The following is a 12,802-nucleotide window of genomic DNA, read 5'->3' on the forward strand; positions in this document are numbered from 1 at the left end:
TCGCACTCAGCATTCCAATTCATTCGATAGGGTTCATTGAGGTCACGGCTTTGTGCAGGCCAGTCAAGTTCTTCAACACCAATCTCAACAAACCATTCCTGTATGGACCTCGCTTTATGCACTGAGGCATTGTCATGCTGAAACAGGAAAGGGCCTTCCCAAAACTGTTGCCACAAAGTTGGAAGCACAGAATCGTCTACAATGTCATTATATGTTGTAGCGTTAAGATTTCCCTTCATTGGAACCAAGGGGCCTAGCCCAAACCATGAAAAACAGCCCTAGACGATTATTCCTCCACCACCAAACTTGACAGTTTACACCACTCCAGCCGACACTTGGCATTGCACATGGTGAACTTAGGCTTGTGTGCAGCTGCTCGGCCATAGAAACCTTTTTCACGAAGCTCCCTACTAACTATTCTGGTGCTGAAGTTGCTTCCAGAGGCAGTTTGGGACTTGGTAGTGATTTTTGCAACCGAGGACAGATGATTTTTAAACGCTACGCGCTTCAGCACTTTCCGGTTCTGTTCTGTAAACTTGTGTGACTTCGCGGCTGAGCCATTGTTGCTCTTAGACTGTTCCACTTCACAATAACAGCACTTACAGTTGGCCGAGGCAGCTCTAGTAGGGCAGAAATTTGGCGAACTAACTAGTTGGAAAGTGGCATCCTATGACGGTGTTACGTTGAAAGTCTCTGACCTCTTCAGTAAGGCCATCCAATGTTTGTCTATAGAGATTGCATGGCTGTGTTTCTTAATTTTTATACACCTGTCAGCAACGACTGTGGCTGAAATTGCCTAATCCACTAATTTGAAGGGGTTTCCACATACTTTTGTACATATATATTGTATATTCTATTACAGTACAGTACAGATTTGAATAAAACCACACTCAGTCCTTCTGTGTCTCCTTCAATATATACAGTTCCGGTCAAGAACATCTTAAATAAGATATCTTAATCATATCCCCCACCAATTTTTTTTTTTTTTAAATAGCACTTGTCCTTTCCTACTAGCACTTTATTGAGGAAAAATGTACTTTCTACAACTGTGATATGTGGTTATCTCACCTAGCTATCTTAAATGAATGCACTGTAAATCGCTTTGGATAAGAGTGTCTGCTAAGTGACTAAAATGTAAAGGTCAAATGTCATAGTCCCAAGGTCCAGAACAGACTATGGGAGATGCACAGTACTACATAGAGCCATGACTACATGGAACTCTATTCCACATCAAGAATCATGCAAGCAGTCAAATTTGATTTTTAAAAATGATAAAAAATACACCTTATGGAACAGCAGGGACTGTGAAGAAACCAGAGGTGGGACCAAGTCATTGTTTTACAAGTCACAAGTAAGTCTCAAGTCTTAGCACTCAAGTCAAGTCTCAAGTCAAGACCGACAAGTCTCAACTCCTAAACTGAGTTTCGAGTCCTAAACAAGTCTCTTCACCAAATGTAATACCTTTTCATATTAGTAATAGTTAGTATATTACATTTACGCAAATCATGAATGCTTTTAAAAAATATATATATTTCTTACTTTCCAAATAAACTTTATATTTCCATGGAAATATATGGGTAGCCAGGAGAAAGACCGTGAGAAAGACCCCCCCCCCCCCCTGTCACGATCGTCGTATTGAGGAGACCAAAGCGCAGCGTGGTGTGAATGCATGATTTAATGAAAGACGGAAAAAACAGGAAATACACTAAAACAAACTAACAAGACGAACGTGACTGCTATCGAAACACTGTGCTAACATGCAGCATAACATAGACAATAACCCACGAAATACCCAGAGAAGATGGCTGCCTAAATATGGTTCCCAGTCAGAGACAGCTGCCTCTAATTGAGAACCAATCTAGGCAACCATAGACATACATAAACACCTAGATGGTAAACAACCCCATGAACCTACAAAAAAACCTAGACAGTACAAAAACACATACATCACCCATGTCACACCCTGACCTAACCAAAATATATAAAGAAAACAAAGAATACTCAGAATACTCCCCCTCCCCCCTCAATAGCGATTGACTATCGAGGATCGCTATGAGGCGCAATCAGGCGATGTAGGCTTGTACACAATTGCCCAACCTTAACCCACACATACTCTCTGTATGTGGTTACAGTAGGCTAAGGTATGTCAATGGTTTTAGGAACAGCAGTAAAGTCGGGCAGGATTTAGGCTACCAACTGCCTAGCCAGTTGTAGCTCAATCTTGGTTGCAATGATCACATTCCTGCACTGACTGTGTGGAGGGTCATTGATTTAACGTTACGTTAGCCTACATGCTACACTAGCAAAGTTATAAATTATATAGCTGTCGGCTATATTAGCCACGATTCTTTGTGCAGCTTCAAATGTTGAACAAAGTTGGAAATTGTTGCCCCTCTGTCTGTAATTTTTGTTTTTTGTTGATACAGCGGCGTATTTATATCTGAAAATAATCATTTTGGGTATCATCTTATATGAGTGTGTATTTTCTCTGTCCTGTAGTTTGGAAAGGTGCGCACCATCACCACGCGCGCCAACTCCATCAAGCAGGGCAAAGACCAGCACTTTCCCGTCATGATGAATGGCAAAGAGGACATTCTGTGGTGCACCGAACTGGAGAGGTGAGACCAATGATGTGTATAAACCCTGGATGACTAACAGGAAGAGCTGTATTGAAGCCACCACGCAGCCATCTTGGTACTCCTCAATTGTAAAAGATTTTGGATACTATAGAATACGCTTTTATTAATGTCTACCTTCGATTTTGACACATTTATTTTATTACAAACACCTTCATGTATGCATTTAAATTATATTATGTGAGCTAAACATAAAGATAATAACATTTTCCTTCATGTATTTTAGAGAGTACTAATGTTACTGTCACCTCTGCAACAAACAAAAACTTAAATACACATTTTTGTCCTTAGAACATTTAATTCAAATACTGTAGAATTCCATGTATTCCTATGGAGGACTGGTCCTAAAAGGGTGTGCCAATATGCCCAACCGGTAGCTTCAAGCCTCTCATTGGCTAATACATAGCATTAGCAATCCAGGTTTTATAAACACCATTGGGTGAGACCAAGACCCACAATTATATTCAGACTGTGCCGCTCACACGTTTGGAAACTAATCCTCTGTTCCCTCCAGGATCTTTGGCTTCCCGGTCCACTACACAGATGTGTCCAACATGGGCCGCGGTGCCAGGCAGAAGCTTCTGGGCAGGTCCTGGAGCGTACCTGTCATCAGACACCTGTTTGCCCCTCTGAAGGACTACTTTGCATGTGAATAGCGCCCTCCCTAACCAACCTCTCTGTAGTTCTAACTTGGCTTCAATCAGAAGTGCCAATGTCAAGTTAGACAATCTTGTTATCCCCTGGTAGGCAAAAGCCAAAGTGTTATTTTAGGGTTTTAAGGTTTTATACACTGCTTTTACTTTTTAACAAATGACTTCCCCTCATGTTGTCTTTGAGTGGATTTGTTGTAATCACAAAGTCAGACATATGTTTATGCCACACTGATTTTCTAAAACTAGAGAAAGTTTTATATAACAATTTATATAGATCTCTTTATCAATGAGTAGACATTTCTGTTTCATTTTCATGATGTCAACATTGGGAAATGTACGTGTTCTTCTCCCAAATGCCAATGTGAAGTAACACTTGAAACAATTCAATACAAAAATGTCCAATCGAGCTGAGAGACAGAATAAAGAACGCTCCGTTCTCAGCCATGCCAAAATACATTTAAAAATGTACTGTGAAATCAATACAAAGACGTAATGACATCTCAATATTGGACATTTTGACATTTGTCATGTGCTACTGTTCTAAAGTATCCATATTCTTGAACTGGAAGTTAGTTTTTGCTTTCACCAAATATAAGTGAGAGTTACCTCATCATCCAGGACATCTGAAAACCCATCTTGGCTATCTGTACAAAAAGTCACGAATGTTTTATAGAAATGGTATACTTCATTTTTATACTGTATATATGAAAATGTTTACAAGATTAAAAAAATATTTGATTGGACTTTGGGAGTTTCATTGTCCTAATGTCATCTTAAATTTATATTTTTAAATCTGTAAATTTCAGTGGTTGATAAACCCCAGTATAGTGCATAGATATCCTTCACCATTGTTAAAGTGCTCTGGACTTCAGATTGAAGTACAATATACACTCATTTTGGCTACTCATTTTGGCTACTTTTGTAGCCCTTTTTTGTTTTGGTAAATAAATGTGGAGAGTTTGCTGTGCAGTTTTAAAATACTGGACATTTGTTTTACTGATTTTACATAGCATATGTTCCCAGTGGAGACCTGCCAGTTATTTGTTTTTTACTGAGTACTACTCAGTACTACTCACTCGTTCATAGTGCCTTTTAGCAGTCTGTTCAAAGAGCTTACTTTAGTAAAACACTGACTATATGTCATAACCAGCACTTGCTTTACTTCAAAGGTTATTTTTTACTAAGATACCAAAATACATAAGATGTTTACATGCTTTATTAATAGCACTGTATCCTTTTCATTTTGATAAATGTCATACTTATGATTTTGAATATTCAAAATGTTTTTTCTATTCTTTTTATGACTACACTTTCAACATTTTTTGTTTTATATACTCAGATCTTCTGCTTACTTGCAACAAGAGCTGAAGAAGTAGCACAATATATACAGTGCCTTCAGAAAGTATTCATACTCCTTGATTTATTCCACATATTGTTGTGTTACAGCCTGAATTCTAAACGGATGAAATAGATTTTTTTCTACACATAATACCCCATAAAGACAAAGGGAAAACATGTTTTTAGACATTTTTGCACATTTATTGAAAATGCAATAAACCATTTACATAACTATTCACACCCCTGAGTCAATACTTTGTAGAAGCACCTTTGGCAGCGATTACAGCTGTGAGTATTTCTGGGTAAGTCTCTAAGAGCTTTCCACATCTAGATTGTGCAACATTTGCTCATTATTTTTACAATTCTTCAAGCTCTGTCAAATTGGTTGTTGATCATTGCAAGACAACCATTTTCAGGGTCTTGTCATATTTTTCCAAGTAAATTTAAGTCAAAACTGTAACTCGGCCATTTGGTCATGTGTTTTAGGTTATTGTCCTGCTCATAGGTGGAGAGCAGACTGAACCAGATTTTGCCTGTGCTGAGCTCTATATTTTTTTATCCTGAAAAACTCCCCAGTCCTTAACGATTACAAGCATACCCATAAGATGATGCAGTCACCACTATGCTTGGAAATATGGAGAGTGGTACTCAGTAATGTGTTGTATTGGATTTGTATTCAGGACAAAAATGTATTGCTTTGCCCACATTTTTTGCAGTGTTACTTTAGTGCCTTGTTGCAAACAGGATGCATGTTTTGGAATATTTTTATTCTGTACAGGCTTCCTTCGTTTCATGCTGTCAATTAGGTTCGTATTATGGAGTAACTACGATGTTGTTGATCCATCCTCAGTTTTCCTTCCTCTGCGGCAACTGAGTTAGGAAGAATGCCTGTATGTTTGTAGTGGCTGGGTGTATTGATACACCTTTCAAAGTGTAATTAATAACTTCACCCTGCTCAAAGGGATATCCCTTTTCTAAACACATGTTTATTCCTGAACTTATTTTGGCTTGCCTTAGAAAAGGGCTTCAATACTTAATGACTCAAGAGATTTCCGCTTTTCAATTTGAATTCATTTGTAAAAACATAATACCGCATTGACATTATGGGGTATTGTGTGTAGGCCAGTGACAAAAAGTGTAAAAAGTCGAGAGGTGTGAATACTTACTGAAGGCTTGCTTGAGATGTATTATTTTATCAAGCATTTTAGAGCATGATTAATTAATAGGCTTTTTTGTATGTTAGATTTGCAACATCTTTTTATATATATATATGATTTATATTTGGTGAAAAATACTTTCTCCAATAATACTGTACTTCCATTGTGCATTCAGATGTTTTTAAACTAAACGTGTTGTTTGAAGAGGGAGTTATTCTAAAAGATCTGTCTCCTATTTTTGTACTTGTGTACTGTTTGGAAATGCAGCAAGAAAGTATTTATTTTTACTCATATATGTTACTTCTTTCTATTCAATAAAAACGGCTTTAATTATGTTCTTTACTATGTTGGTTTTCCTTGTAATTTCAACAGTAAAACACTGTAGAATCCACTGTAAAATACCTTACATGTGTTTTACAGCATTAATGCTGTAGATTGCACTGCATATGGGTAAAATGCTGAAAAATACTGTTATTAATTTTAAGCCTGTAAAAATGACTCTTAGTTTATTTCTTTACAGTAGTACCTGCTAAGAAAAGCAACTTTAATAGTCAAAACCGGCAGACCTGCCCTGAGAACAGTCTTGGTTTCAACAATGGGATACAGCGCTCTTTCTCTCTCACACACACCACAGATGTTTGGCTCTGAATTCATTATTCATGCAAAAAAAACATAGAAATGTGGCGAACTACAGTTTTGCTTGTGGGGTAGAATGCCCTTGCACCAAAGCATCACAACTTGTTGCACTACCACGACCTCATCCTGCAATTTGGGCGACTCATTAGTTTGTGGACACCAAGGTTTGAGAGCAAGCACTCCTGCTTCAAGGAGTGAGCCAGAAAACTTGTCTGGGAGCCACCTGTTACTCCAATCTTACTTATGCAGCTGCCAATTGTTTCCACGTAGTATTGAAGTTGTTGGTGTCATTAATTAATTTGAGGAGCAATTATTAATAACAACGCCATTCAGGGAGCTGTACAGTCAAAAGTGTTCACAAAGCAAAGCACTGTAGATGTTCAAAATTGTATACAAAGTAAAAACACACTAAAGGCCTTGTTCTAATGGGAGAAAATGATGGATACACATTTGGAAAGATCTCACTGATACTGGTCACAGAATCACATGTTCATTTTATTGTTGGGGTGTATCAGTCTGTGTCACTGATCAATGTCCGGGTTCATTTTATACCAGATTCTCTGATTAATTATGTGTGTGTTAATGAAGATAGTCTGAGTAATTATTACCCACTACCAATTTAGTGTCAGGTTTCTTTGTTTCCCTGCATCACTCAGTGTGTTCTCCTTAAACCAGTGTTAGGTTGGAGGGTCTTCAAGGTGCAATTAAACACCAACTGCCCGAGTTGGAGACCGAGATGGTGAGATCTTTGTCGGTGCATCTGAGGGCAAATGTTGGAGTGGAGAATATTAAAGACCTTGAATATGTTCAGCCGGAGGACATAAAATACCATTTGACGCCAACACAGTGCCGGGAATTACTTCAGTCCTTCAACCAAAGAGGTGAGCTCTTGATTGATAAATGATAAATATTGATAAATATTTATGTAATTGTTATGAAAAAAGGTGCTATCTAGAACCTAAAATGGTTATTTGACTGTCCCCATAAGGGAACCCTTTGAAGATCCCTTTTTGATTCCAGGTACATGTATAACCCTTTTGGTTCTAGGTAGAAATCTTCTGGGTTCCATGTAGAACCCTTTCCACAGAGGGTTCTCTGTGGAAAGGATTTCCAGACATTTCTGGGGGGAAGTTTCCAGACATTTCTGGGGGGGAATGGCCCTGGCCCTCACCCTCCGATCCAACAGGTCCCAGACGTGCTCAATGGGATTGAGATCCAGGCTCTTCATTGGCCATGGCAAAACACTGACATTCCTGTCTTGCAGGAAATCACACACAGAACGAGCAGTATGGCTGGTGGCATTGCCATGCTGGAGGGTCATGTCAGGATGAGCCTGCACGTGGGTACAGTGCCTTGCGAAAGTATTCGGCCCCCTTGAACTTTGCGACCTTTTGCCACATTTCAGGCTTCAAACATAAAGATATAAAACTGTATTTCTTTGTGAAGAATCAACAACAAGTGGGACACAATCATGAAGTGGAACGACATTTCTTGGATATTTCAAACTTTTTTAACAAATCAAAAACTGAAAAATTGGGCGTGCAAAATTATTCAGCCCCTTTACTTTCAGTGCAGCAAACTCTCTCCAGAAGTTCAGTGAGGATCTCTGAATGATCCAATGTTGACCTAAATGACTAATGATGATAAATACAATCCACCTGTGTGTAATCAAGTCTCCGTATAAATGCACCTGCACTGTGATAGTCTCAGAGGTCCGTTAAAAGCGCAGAGAGCATCATGAAGAACAAGGAACACACCAGGCAGGTCCGAGATACTGTTGTGAAGAAGTTTAAAGCCGGATTTGTATACAAAAAGATTTCCCAAGCTTTAAACATCCCAAGGAGCACTGTGCAAGCGATAATATTGAAATGGATGGAGTATCAGACCACTGCAAATCTACCAAGACCTGGCCGTCCCTCTAAACTTTCAGCTCATACAAGGAGAAGACTGATCAGAGATGCAGCCAAGAGGCCCATGATCACTCTGGATGAACTGCAGAGATCTACAGCTGAGGTGGGAGACTCTGTCCATAGGACAACAATCAGTCGTATATTGCACAAATCTGGCCTTTATGGAAGAGTGGCAAGAAGAAAGCCATTTCTTAAAGATATCCATAAAAAGTGTCGTTTAAAGTTTGCCACAAGCCACCTGGGAGACACACCAAACATGTGGAAGAAGGTGCTCTGGTCAGATGAAACCAAAATTGAACTTTTTGGCGTAAAAGCAACACAGCTCATCACCCTGAACATACCATCCCCACTGTCAAACATGGTGGTGGCAGCATCATGGTTTGGGCCTGCTTTTCTTCAGCAGGGACAGGGAAGATGGTTAAAATTGATGGGAAGATGGATGGAGCCAAATACAGGACCATTCTGGAAGAAAACCTGATGGAGTCTGCAAAAGACCTGAGACTGGGACGGAGATTTGTCTTCCAACAAGACAATGATCCAAAACATAAAGCAAAATCTACAATAGAATGGTTCAAAAATAAACATATCCAGGTGTTAGAATGGCCAAGTCAAAGTCCAGACCTGAATCCAATCGAGAATCTGTGGAAAGAACTGAAAACTGCTGTTCACAAATGCTCTCCATCCAACCTCACTGAGCTCGAGCTGTTTTGCAAGGAGGAATGGGAAAAAATGTCAGTCTCTCGATGTGCAAAACTGATAGAGACACACCCCAAGCGACTTACAGCTGTAATCGCAGCAAAAGGTGGCGCTACAAAGTATTAACTTAAGGGGGCTGAATAATTTTGCACGCCCAATTTTTCAGTTTTTGATTTGTTAAAAAAGTTTGAAATATTCAATAAATGTCGTTCCACTTCATGATTGTGTCCCACTTGTTGTTGATTCTTCACAAAAAAATACAGTTTTATATCTTTATGTTTGAAGCCTGAAATGTGGCAAAAGTTCGCAAAGTTCAAGGGGGCCGAATACTTTCGCAAGGCACTGTATAGACAATGAGTCACCCACGTGGGTATAACCAATGAGGAGATGGCACGTGGGTACCTGCTTCTAAAAACCAATGAGGAGATGGGAGAGGCAGGACTTGCAGTGCGATCTGCGTCAGAAATAGAACTGATTTCTATTTTATCACTTGGCAAAGCAGACACTCGTTGGCACGCGCGAGCAGTGTGGGTGCAATAATTGAATAACATAGATTTCAAAATGTATTTTGCAATGCTCGCGTATGCGACGTGAGTGGTGTAGTCAGCCTTTAAGACACTGCATCTCAGTGCTAGTGGCGTCACTACAGACAACCTGGTTCAAATCCAAACTGTATCACAACCGGCCGTGATTGGAAGTCCCATAGGGCGGCGCACAATTGGCCCAGCGTTGTCCGAGTTTGGCTGGTGTAGGCCGTCATTGTAAATAAGAATTTGTTCTCAACTGACTTGCCTCGTTAAATAAAGGTTAAATTTAAAAAAGTTGTTGCCATCCTGTACCTGTCCCGCAAGTGTGATGTTTGGATGTACCGATCCTGTGCATGTATTGTTACACGTGGTCTGCCACTGTGAAGATGATCAGCTGTCCATCCTGTCTCCCTATGGCGCTGTCTTAGGCACATTCATGCAGATGAGCAGGGACCCTGGGCATCTTTCTTTTTGTGTTTTTCCGAGTCAGTAGAAAGGCCTCTTTAGTGTCCATAACTGTGACCTTAATTGCCTACCGTTTGTAAGCTGTTAGTCTCAATGACCGCTCCACAGGTGCATGTTCATTAATTGTTTATGGTTCATTGAACAAGCATGGGAAACAGTGTTTAAACCCTTTACAATGAGATCTGTGAAGTAATTTGGATTTTTACGAATTATCTTTGAAAGACAGGGTCCTGAAAAAGGGACGTTTCTTTTTTTTTGCTGAGTTTAGTTAGTTTGCCCTCAAAAAAAATGGTTTATGCTACGAGGGAGCATATTGCATTTATATGCAATAAAATGGACGGAAATTACAAAAATACATAAAAGTACAGAAATATTCAAATGTTTGTAAGGGTTTTCTTACGAGGAGGAGTAGTATGAAAGATCAGAGGACCAAAATGCAGCGTGGTAAGTGTCCATAATGTTTTTTTAATAAAGACAATAGAACACTCAAACAAAACAACGACGTGAATATACAAAACCGAAAACAGTACCGTGTGGACCAAACACTCACACGGAAAACAAACACCCACAACACAAAAGTGAAACCCAGGCTACCTAAGTATGATTCTCAATCAGGGACAACAATTGACAGCTGCCTCTGATTGAGAACCATACTAGGCCGAACTCAAAAACCAACATAGAAAAACAAACATAGACTGCCCACCCAACTCATGCCCTGACCATACTAAAACAAAGATATAATAACAGAACTAAGGTCAGAACGTGACAATGTTTCTGAAAATTAGCTGTTTGTCCTCTTGTGCTGGTATGGAGTGCAGCGCATAGCCTAACAGCATTTTTTTTCTTTGTATTTTTTAAAAGAAAATTAAGAATGGATAGGACACTTGTCCTCCTTCAAGCATCAGTGACCTCCAGGAACAGTAGCCTATCCTTTTCACCAAGTTATGGCTCTGCGACCACTTCAATACTTGTGATTGACAGTCACCTGACTCAAGCTCTCCTGAACAAGGGTAAGAGAATTTTCTACTTTTTTAAAAGCCAAAAGACCAAGTTGAGGAGAGAGATCCAGTGCCTGCTGAATGAAATCGATGGTTACATAAAAGGCAATGACGATCTAACTGCCACTGCTGCCATTCTTCTGTTGATGACCCACTTCAAAGAGAAGGACGAGTCTCTGTTCCTCTTGGCAGATGTAAGGAATAGTATTTTTATACTTAGAAAGTTAATATGATTAATGGTGATTATACTGTACTATTACACATGATTTGAATATTTTCTATATGTATGTTTTGTGATTTTAGGTCACTGCATCTCAGGTTGATGTCGAGGCGCAAATTCCTTTGCCAGACACACCAAGGCTGATCATGCTTGGTAATACATTTATTTGATTTAAGGTGGAACAGAAATATATAGTATTGTGGTACCTATCTAGAGATGTCTAGTAAGTATACACTAACACCCTTACTTTTGTGTATTTCAGGAAATCCATCCTCAAAATGGATGGTGTCGATCGGGGGGAGAGTGGTCTGTGTTTTGGACAGTGAGTCCAACTTTGCTGCTGCCCTCTGTGCTCTTCAGCACTTTCTATGTTTTTAACATAGAATACCAGGAGTCGACCTCTGCAACCTTGGAGCTGATACAGAGGTAAGCATTGAACATTCATTAATCCAACACTTACATTTAGCATTTGTTAGTTACATTGCAATGATATTCCTTATTGTTTGTGTACTTTTTCCACTCAAACTCGTTCAGGTCTGCGAGAAAGCGTGTAACATGTGGGTCAATTGGCAATGGCTTCCTCAGAACGACCTTTCCGGTCTTGCGGCTCACTTCTGCTTTCGCTGTGAATTTGGTTCCTTCAGGGTTTATTCGAACCAAGGAACCTGCACAACCCAACATGGAATACATTAAATCAGTTGAGGCATTGAAAATGATCTGCTTGCTCCATCCCAGAGCCTGTGTTGGCTTGTGGTAGCGTGCTACTCTGGCTCCAGTCTAGCCCTGCTTGCTCCTTTCTATCCGTCCTTCTCTCAGCCCCTTTTTCTCTCGATCTCTCTTTCTCTCATTTCTTTCTCAAAGACAGGCAGGCAAGCAGTTCTTGTTGTAGTTTTTTGTCAAGATGTCTTCATTTTCTACTGTTGTTTTCCTATTTTTCATTGATCTGTTTAGATTTAATTTTTTTCTTACATAATCCTGTATTTTCAAGAATGCCCTATTCTGATGTCTTGTTTTGTGTATGGTGAAGTACATTATTGGCCAGTATTTGTCAATGTTCTTATCACTGTCTCTCTCTCTGTCTCTCTCTCTCCCCTACTATCTGGAGTTGTAATGTTGCTCTTTTCAAATGTTGTTCTTTGTGGTTAAAGTGCAATTCATGTGAAATTCCTATTATGAATTTGAATAAATATATTTGTACACATTGTTTTTCTTACAATATTACATTTCAGGGAGGTGTCTTCTAAAGACAACCTGCAATGCTGCTTAGTACTGTAAATCAATTGTATATTACTGTAAGTATTCTCCTGTAAATTTACAGCATTATACAGGCACCACATTGACAAACTGGCAACTGTGGTGCCAGTATAATGCTGTAAATTTACAGGGAAACGTTTTACACTGTACAGTCTCGTATGGTGGGTTCCAATTTAGAACCAGGAACAGATATAGCCCTTGGTTCTCAAGGGCTATATCGCATTTTTCTACAGCTGGCCATGCTTTCCACCTGGCTACCCATAACCCGGTCAACAGCTCTGCACCCCCCACAGCAACATGCCCAAGCCTCCC

At 39.5% G+C, this 12,802-nt stretch overlaps 1 protein-coding gene across 5 annotated transcripts in view; it reads left to right on the plus strand.

Moving 5' to 3' along the window:
* Window positions 1-6,115, plus strand: part of LOC139368705 (DNA (cytosine-5)-methyltransferase 3B-like) — a 62,452-nt gene extending 56,337 nt beyond the window's left edge. For all 5 annotated transcript variants that reach the window (XM_071107970.1, XM_071107973.1, XM_071107969.1 and 2 more), the window contains exons 21-22: window positions 2,500-2,618; window positions 3,151-6,115. In XM_071107970.1, coding sequence (XP_070964071.1) covers window positions 2,500-2,618; window positions 3,151-3,292 — 261 coding nt within the window. In that variant the 3' untranslated portion in view covers window positions 3,293-6,115. The remainder of the gene's footprint in view (window positions 1-2,499; window positions 2,619-3,150) is intronic.
* Window positions 6,116-12,802: the final 6,687 nt, after the last annotated feature.

This window comes from Oncorhynchus clarkii, chromosome 16, assembly GCF_045791955.1.
Source record: "Oncorhynchus clarkii lewisi isolate Uvic-CL-2024 chromosome 16, UVic_Ocla_1.0, whole genome shotgun sequence".
Taxonomy (NCBI): domain Eukaryota; kingdom Metazoa; phylum Chordata; class Actinopteri; order Salmoniformes; family Salmonidae; genus Oncorhynchus; species Oncorhynchus clarkii.